General features: G+C 38.4%; 1 protein-coding gene across 2 annotated transcripts in view; it reads right to left on the bottom strand.

Annotated features, from left to right (window-relative positions):
* Window positions 1–894: 894 nt before the first annotated feature.
* TMEM117 (transmembrane protein 117) overlaps window positions 895–8,656 on the bottom strand; it is a 217,142-nt gene continuing 209,380 nt past the window's right edge. For both annotated transcript variants that reach the window (XM_086740017.1, XM_086740015.1), the window contains one exon: window positions 895–3,556. In XM_086740017.1, coding sequence (XP_086596143.1) covers window positions 2,916–3,556 — 641 coding nt within the window. In that variant the 3' untranslated portion in view covers window positions 895–2,915. The remainder of the gene's footprint in view (window positions 3,557–8,656) is intronic.

Below are 8,656 nucleotides of genomic sequence, written 5' to 3'. Positions count from 1 at the left end.
ACAATGAATGTACTTGGAGGAGGAACATTTCCATTTCTGATAACCAATTTTAGGCCTACTCCTTAGCCACCCAGTCTCCCATGGACCCTTCTACAGTCCATGGAGGAAGACAAGTGTCTTGAAGAGAAGACTGAGAATGACTCTGTATTAATACCTCTCAGCTCAGGAATGCAGTTTAAAGTGCACCTGTTTACTTTCTCCTAATTAAAATTGCATGGTCTCTGCACATGAACGAGATTTGTCCAAAACATACTGCAGCTACTATCGTGTACTCCTTTAATAAGCACCAGATAAGAGCCAAACCGAAGTAAAACCCTGAAATGCACAAACTGGGCGCTGGGTCCTCACCACCAACTGTTTCACTCCACAGACCCATTCCTGCTGAGTTGCACTACTTGGTAATGCAGAGAGAAATGACTAAGTCAGGTACTGAATCACAATCACTTTTAGGGTGTTCAGCTCCCAAGTCTCTGCTTGCTTCAGAAGGAGCTTAGGGTAAGCCTAGCCACTTAACTCAGGCTTCTCAAATTCAACACTGGAAGTGGAAAGTGGAAATACTCCTTTCTTCTGCCATCTGTGTCTGTGTTTATAAACGAGACTCCCACACAACCGAGGAGTCCTTTCTCCTTTCATTAAACCGATGAGTTGACCATGGTGAGTGGCCACACTGAATCTTTTAACTTCTTACGAATTCACGATAAAAGCAGTCTCTCTGCTTGACCATTAATTTAAATACTCATGCAAAATCTAGGATTATTTGACGCTTTTCTCTCTTTCATGCAGGCTTATAATGACCTTAAAAGCATTAACTCAGTGTGAGGTCGCAGAATTATTTTAGCTGCAGATCAGTTGCTTAATAACAGTTTTCTCAGAGTCATGTAATCATGCAGGCTGTAAGGCTCAAGTAATTTTTTTATTTTCTGCCTACATATTAATGGATTTAACCACCCCCATGCACAAAAAGGAGAAATGAGCTAATGGGAGGTTTTCAGTACTTGGGTTTACAGTGTCCAAAACATACAGAGAAGCATATATCTGCAAAATTAATCAGCTATTTCTGTAATGACTTAACAAATCAAATGCTGTTTCGAAGTCAAACATCAATATTGCCACCTCTTATATAGTACAAGCAGGATCTCACAGTGTTTTACCATTAGTAATTAATAGCTTATCTTCTACTATATCTTAAGCCAATTAAATAAGTTTATAGGCTGCACTAGGCAAAAGCTAATAGATTTATTTTTAGTCATAACTTTTAATGGATAAAAATTTAGTCTGATTATAAAGTGAAATTTCTTCTGATGAAATATTGAATGTTCCATAAGCAAAATATTTGATTTTGACATCACTGTGATACTGCCTGTCTTATTTAGCATCAGAAATATTTATGATTTTAAACAGGACAATGCATGGGTAAAATGTTTTTAAAAATTGCAAAACTAACAGAATATGTTCCTGCCTCATAATAAACAATTGTTGAATGATGTTTATTGAAATTGTCTCTCAAGTGACAGTTAATAAATGCGTAGTTCTATTATGCATGCTAAATTCAGCATTCTGAAAACTTAAAAGCAGATAGATCAAAACAACAGAGATAAAAAAAGTCACAGAGACAAAATACAGCAACACCAGCAAATGACAAGGAAATAATTCAGACTTAAAAATGACTTATTATATAGTAACTTGTAACAACAGTTTATAGAACTAAATTAGAGGCAAATCACAGTCTTTCTGATGTTTTAGATATGCAATTTCTCTAGTGCATATAGTTTGATCATACAGCAGAGGAATTCACATTACAAAGTCCCCTTCCAAAAAGCAAAAAACCTGGTTTCTCTATGTTTCTGCTTCCAGGTTACACTTATTCATGGATAATGAATGAAGGGGAAAAAAAGAGTACAATAAAATTCAATTATTAATCTGTTTTAATGAAAACCCCTAAACATTTCATTGCAGAAGGTAGACTGTCTATGTGTGATGTGTTTCATCTGTATGTTTCACATATGCCCAGACCATATCTGCACGGAACCGCACAAATACTGGATTTAATGGGCTTTGTGTTCTTTACTGTAATCACTCCATTGGCTCTTTGATGTTGCATAGGTTTGGTGTGATGATGGAAAGAGTTGCTTTGACCATGTATTTTCACCTCTGTTTCTAAAAGGTGAAGGGCAAAACTTTTAATCAAGGAGCAGTTTATCTTTAATTAGGAAAAATATAATTAGGCATTATCACCTAATTGCTATTACTGATGGAGAAAGTTGTATTTTCACAAGTAGTGACCCATGCTGTATTATCACTCTGCTGTTTACCGCATAATGAATCTGTATTTGTGTTTGGCAGCCAGCCAGCAAAAATTAAAAGGTAATCAACATGCTTCTCTGCAGTCTGGCCATCAAAGTCATTGGCTTCACAGATGAGTAAATAACAAAGTCAAGTTGTGATGTCCTAACAGAAACCCTTCTTTAGGAATAACTGTATTTATCTCCTCTGTCAAGACATCAAATGATACTTGAAATAACCGTATACAAAAAGCTTTGCAAAATAGATTAGAAGAACTGTGCTATACATCTGGTGTTGAGTTAAAAAACAGTTTAATGTCTCAAGGCACCACCACGGTAGAATTTTATACCTGCAAGTAATCATCTAATACACTATTATACAGTTAAGGTAATGTATTCATAAATAGCTTGTGCAATTTTGGGAAGCAATCTATAAAGGAATGTTAGATATACAGTAGGCACATACTATGATACAAATAAAACCCAAAATTCCTAGAAAAAGCATGCTGAGCACCTTTTGGTATAGATTGATTTTCTTATTCTAAACACTATGTAAATCTTAACTTACAAAAAGTAAAACTGAAATCTTATAGTAACTGCTTATTTAAACTGATTTTTTGTGGGTATTTGCCTCTATGTCACAGGATCACTCTTAGGGACAGAGGACTCTGGCACTGGCTGTAAAGGGCTATCTTGTTCATTCAGCTGTGCGTTCAAGTTTTCAGAAGTTAGGAGAGAAGAATTAAAAACTATTTCACTTAAGTCTGATTTTATGGATACGAGATGTGGTTCTTGAAAACTTAATGGTTCTTCTACTAACACCTGTGTATTTTCTCGTGTAATTCCTATATCTGACGGTGACTTTCGTTTCATTCTTGTGTATGATTTGTCTAGATTCTCCATGCCTTGGTCAGTTTTCTGAAATCGCCCAAAGAACCAGATGAAGAAACCAAACAAAGCAAAAGCCATCAAACTTGGAATAAAAGCCAGGCATTTGACATCAAGGCTAGAGCCTGTGAACCTGCTGTGCAAGAACATGTCTCCTTCGGCATAGGTCCGGTTGGTCAATGGGTTAGTGTTATTGGATCTCCACTCCCAAGATAACTTAGTTCTATTAAGGTCTTTCAAGCTTTCTGAGTCCTTCACCGTGTAAATCTTCTGTCCAGGACCAATATATTGACCATATTCATGAGGTTTGTAGAATATTTGGTTCTTCCACATATTCAGATCCAAGATTAAAACAAGGAAGATAATTCCATAGTTAAACCATTTGCCTGTTTGAAAAAAGAAAATTCTGTCACTTGATACATCCATTTTAGAAGCAGTACAAATGCAGTCATACGTAAAAGCTACTCAGGGAAAAAAAAAACTTTTTTTTTTTAATTAATCTGTAAAGGAAAGTTATAATAAAATTTCCACTATGCTGAATATGCCTTAGTATTTCACAATTATGTCTGAGCACATAATAAAATAATTTTGTAACAGAAGCACAGCTGTATATCAATTGAATTCACGTTGCAGTTTGTAGGTGACCTGCTCATTAGACCACTAGGTGATGTGGTATAGTATATATATTGAGTATATCTTCCCAACTCTTGTGGAAAGAATATTTCCGATATCATGTGGAACATACTAGCATCTGTCTCTTGGACAGCAAGTGAAAAAAAAACAATCTTGGGGGAAAAGATGTGCACTTCCGTCACAACAACCTCATGCAATGATACAGGATTGGGGATGACTGGCTGGAAAGCTGCCTGGCTGAAAAGGACCTGGAGGTGCTGACAGACAGCCAGCTGAACCGAGCCAGCAGTGTGCCGAGGTAGTCAAGAAGGCCAACAGCATCCTGCCTTGCATCAAGAACAGTGTGGCCAGCAGCAGTATGGAAGTGATCATACCCCTGTACTCAGCACTGGTGAGGCTGCACCTCGAATACTGTGTTCAGTTTTGGGCCCCTGAGTACAAGAAGGACATTGAGGTGCTGAAGCGTGTCCAGAGAAGGGCAATGAAGCTGGTGAAGGGTCTGGAGAACAAGTCTTATGAGGAGCAGCTGAGGGAACTGGGATTGTTTAGTCTGGAGAAGAAAAGGCTGAGGAAAGACCTTATTGTGCTCTACAACTACCTGAAAGGAGGTTGTAGGGAGGTGGACGTTGGTCTCTTCTCCCAAGTAACTAGTGATAGGACGAAAGGAAATGGCCTCAAGTTGCAGCAGGGGAGGTTTAGATTGGATGTTAGGAAAAATTTCTTTACTGAAAGAGTGGTCAGGAACTGGAACAGGCTGGGGATGAACGATATTGATCTATGCTGGAATTATATTTAAGTATGTTTCAAGTGAAAAAGAAAATGAACATATCAGTGTATCTATCAAATGACTTATGTCATTTGCTTTGTAAAGAATAAAGAGATTACAGTTCCTGAAAGTCTGTATGTTCAAATTGTACAACCACAATGTTCCAGGAGTGTAAGGAGGATAACTTCTTGTATTTCAGCAGTTGTGTTTCATAGTCCTCTTCAGTCTAGATTATACTTAGACTGAAAATGAACAAGAATGTTCATTCTCTTGTGTTATTATGACTATCTGGAAATCAAACTGCACTGAAAAGACCTTGCAGCCAATCCTGTTTACATAATTCCTGCATAACTCCTCTATCATTTTTTTTCCACATTTTCATCAATAATATAATTGACTTGTTAAAGAAAATTATGGTTTTAGAAGATTATCACCGTATTTTTAAATATTTAAGTTCCTTAAATCAACGCCAAGCCACTGAAAATGATGCTAAAATATGAAATACAATAACAAACAATAAAATCTAATTTCATGTTGTTTCTTGTGGATTTCTGCTCTGTATTTCCTGCATTTCTCTCAATCTCCAATAACCCTAGCTTCCCCATAACATATGAACTTTCAACAGACAGAGACAGAATATGTCCTGCATAGTGTGTGTTGATGGGCTGACTGGGACACATACACTCACTGATCAGTTGGGTGCTGTCAAACAGAATATAATAGCTGAATTCTCCCTGCTTTTTCCTCAGCTAGGCACTAACTTGGAAAATTATCCTTTACCTAACCACCATTTCTTAGGACACAATGCTAATATCACTATTTTTCAGATTCCCATCCTCTGAAAAATGTTTTTGAAACTGGCTGTGGGTTCAGAAGTTATTTGATGCTGACTAAGTGTTGGATAGAGAGTGGCACCAGCCCATGCAGATAACATGATCACATAATTCTCAATTCCTTAGGAAAACAGGCTAAATACAAATGGCAATGAAAGAAATACTAGATGCATTCTCTGTTTATCTATGGCCAGTTTGAAAGAAAACATTACTTACTGCATTCAAAACCTCCTTTCACTGTTATGGTTGTTCTCTTGGGCACTTTTTGAAACAGTAATTTGTCATGAAATACTACTCTGTGTTTCAACCAGAAAGCAAACCCTTGCTGCATTGCCTCCAAGTTAATTCCTTAAGCTGTATTCTTTTCCCAGGAAAATGTATCATAAGTCCATCCAAAAAAACCCTTCCACTTCTTTTGTTATTGGCTTCATCAAAATATTATCTGTGGTACTTCGTGTTTCTGCAGAGCCAAGACAGGTGACTTTCCAAAGAGACCTGCTAGATCCTAGGGATGGTAGGAAGGGGAAAAATTCATGTAAGACCAGTATTGCTCTTTCTCTTCAGCCAGACATCACAAGAGCGAAGACGTGTAGGGAGAAAATGGACAACTGAAAGATCAAAATACAAAACATAATGAAATGGGGACATTATTGAGATGGTCTTTATAAAGGCCAAAATACACTGTTTTGGTTTTCTTGATTGCAGGTTTCAGGTATGACTGACAAAGGAAACTTTGCAATTCTGAGCTATAACCTTACCACTTCTTTAGGCATGATGACACCCAGTGGATTTCCCAGCAGTCACCTGTATGACCATATTGTGCTAAATGTGACACGTGTAGAACAAGTCACCTAAGAAGTAAGACTTGAGATGGCAGTCTGCTGCTGGTGAAGAAGTTGACGAAGAATCTAGTAGAAACCACTAAAAATGCTGAATAGAGGTAGCCAGGTGCTTGGTCTCAGGCTTCATATAGTATCTGTCCTATACTGTGGTTTCATACTTGTGATCCATTCTAAAAAAGGCTCCACCTCTCTTATATTAAGAGTTTGAGTGCTCACTTGATCTAAGAGAGATATGCATTTCAATTATTCCCGTTTCATAAAAAGCATGAACCTGGAACTTCCTCACTCAGCTCCTACACGGAGTTAGGAAGGCAGGAGCACAGCCCCAGGCTCCACTGTTGGGATCCTCGGGTCAGTGTGCACTATAAAGGATGCTTAGACAAACAGCTTAGACGCAGACATACCAGTTAACTAAGACGAATTGCAACCTGTATGTCTAAGTGGCAGCTAGTTGCCTGAGACCTGCCTCTGTTCTACAGCGGATCTTCTCAGAACTCCTTATATTTCTCATTTCTAGAAAATTTTTCCATCCTCTGCATCAGTGTCATATTTGAGGAGCTCTATGATTTTTCCTTTTCTTTTGAAAACTGTTGTCACCACAATCAAACACTGTATGTGAGTAACAGTATCACTACAATCATATATGAACACAATTACATCTTCCTACTCCTACTCAGTATTCCCTGTAGCCAAGGGCTGTGTTAATCTCCTTAGACACAAAATGACTGGGACTTAGTGCTGTCTTGGTTATGTACAGAAAGCATTTGACTCCTAAAATACAGTGTCCTCTGCTGTCTATCCCTCTTCCAAGACATGAACTGTACTCAGCTGCATGAGCTGCTGTGAGAGCCAAATAAGCCCAGTTTACCCAGCAATCCTTCCAGATCAGTGATAAATGTGTTGAAGCAGACTGAACCAAGAGACCTGACAGTCTCCACTCACAAACATCTATTTATTTGATGATAATTCCTCATGACAAGTAATTTTTGAGACTTATTATACGACCAACCTTTAACATTGTACATGTGTATAGTCTCTGTATATGAAATGATTGTTGATTGCACCTTAATTTTAGTATAATGCTTTTTATAGCAAACTTGAAGTCATATATCAAGCTTATATAGGAAATAAGCTTGGTAAATCACAAGTCACTCCTGATCTCTCACCTTGGGCATAAACAAACTCAAGTTTCCTGTTTTGCAAAGAGTCAGAATAATATATTATGAAGCTATAGATACTAATTTTCTTAAAAATTATGTATTTATAGTTTCTTGTACAGTGCTTCAACTTTCATTCCAGATGAAAAGTGGTAAGGGAAAATGGCGCCCCACGCTATGAAGTAATTGAATTTGTCTCTTAACCAATTTCTATAGGATCAGTACCACTGTTGCTCCATGGTTGGTTCTACTCCACACAGTGAGATCTGTGTGGCCAAGAATACTGGAATACAACTGGCACCACTGAGCTCTTCTCGAAGCAGGTGGATTTTTCATAGACACAATTTGACATGGACGGATGTACTAAGATCAGCTCTCAGGACTGGATGGTAGTCAATCATTTCAACAAACTGCAAAGAATTATACCCAGACTCTTCAATGAAGTTACAATGAAGAAAATCACGTGGTAAAAAAGGCTATGTCATTCAGCCATGCACTAGGATAGTAGAATGCTGAAACAGGTTGCCCAGAGAGGTGGTGGATGCCCCATCCCTGGAAACATTCAAGGCCAGGTTGAACAGGGCTCTGAGCAACCTGATCTGGTTGGAGATGTCCCTGCTCCTTGCAGTGGGGTTGGACTAGATGACCCTTGAGAGTCCCTTCCAACCCAAACCATTCTATGATTCTATGACTTGCTTTCACAACATTGACGCCTTTATAGGCTACGCATGACATCTGGAGAGTCAGGAATCTGGTTTGCTGTACTGGGAGATGTGGTGCAATATTAACATTTGATGCAATAAGGATCCCCAAAAAGAAAACTTGGAGGTATGTAGTTAGCCAAGAGCATATACTGGCTGTCTCTGTCAGGCTGTGACGCAGATTGTGACACCCTTTTCTAGGTGTTGCAGCCTGTAACCACTATTTGGGGAAGAAAATTTGATCCCTGTTGTGAGAAAGCATGGCTGCTCAGGAAGATTGTATCCTCATGGCTAGGGCACTCACCAGATGGGAAACCTTGACACTAGAACTATCTCCACTTATGGCAGTTTAGACCTGCGTTTTAGGACCATGCTCTGAACACCAGCCTATACAGACTCTGCCTAGAAATACCCTCCCCTCCCTGCTGAAGCTGATCAACAAATGTGCATTGTGCATGAATGCCAAGGGCTTTCTTGTGGTGAAAGAGGTATGGATTTTTCTTTTTTCTTTTTCCTTTTTCCAGAGAATCACCTGTTTCTGCCAGTTGAACAAG

The sequence above is a fragment of the Chlamydotis macqueenii genome, chromosome 1, assembly GCF_036417535.1.
Source record: "Chlamydotis macqueenii isolate bChlMac1 chromosome 1, bChlMac1.mat, whole genome shotgun sequence".
Lineage (NCBI taxonomy): Eukaryota > Metazoa > Chordata > Aves > Otidiformes > Otididae > Chlamydotis > Chlamydotis macqueenii.
The sequence above is the reverse complement of the archived record's forward strand: the minus strand, read 5'-3'. Positions and strand labels throughout refer to the sequence as shown.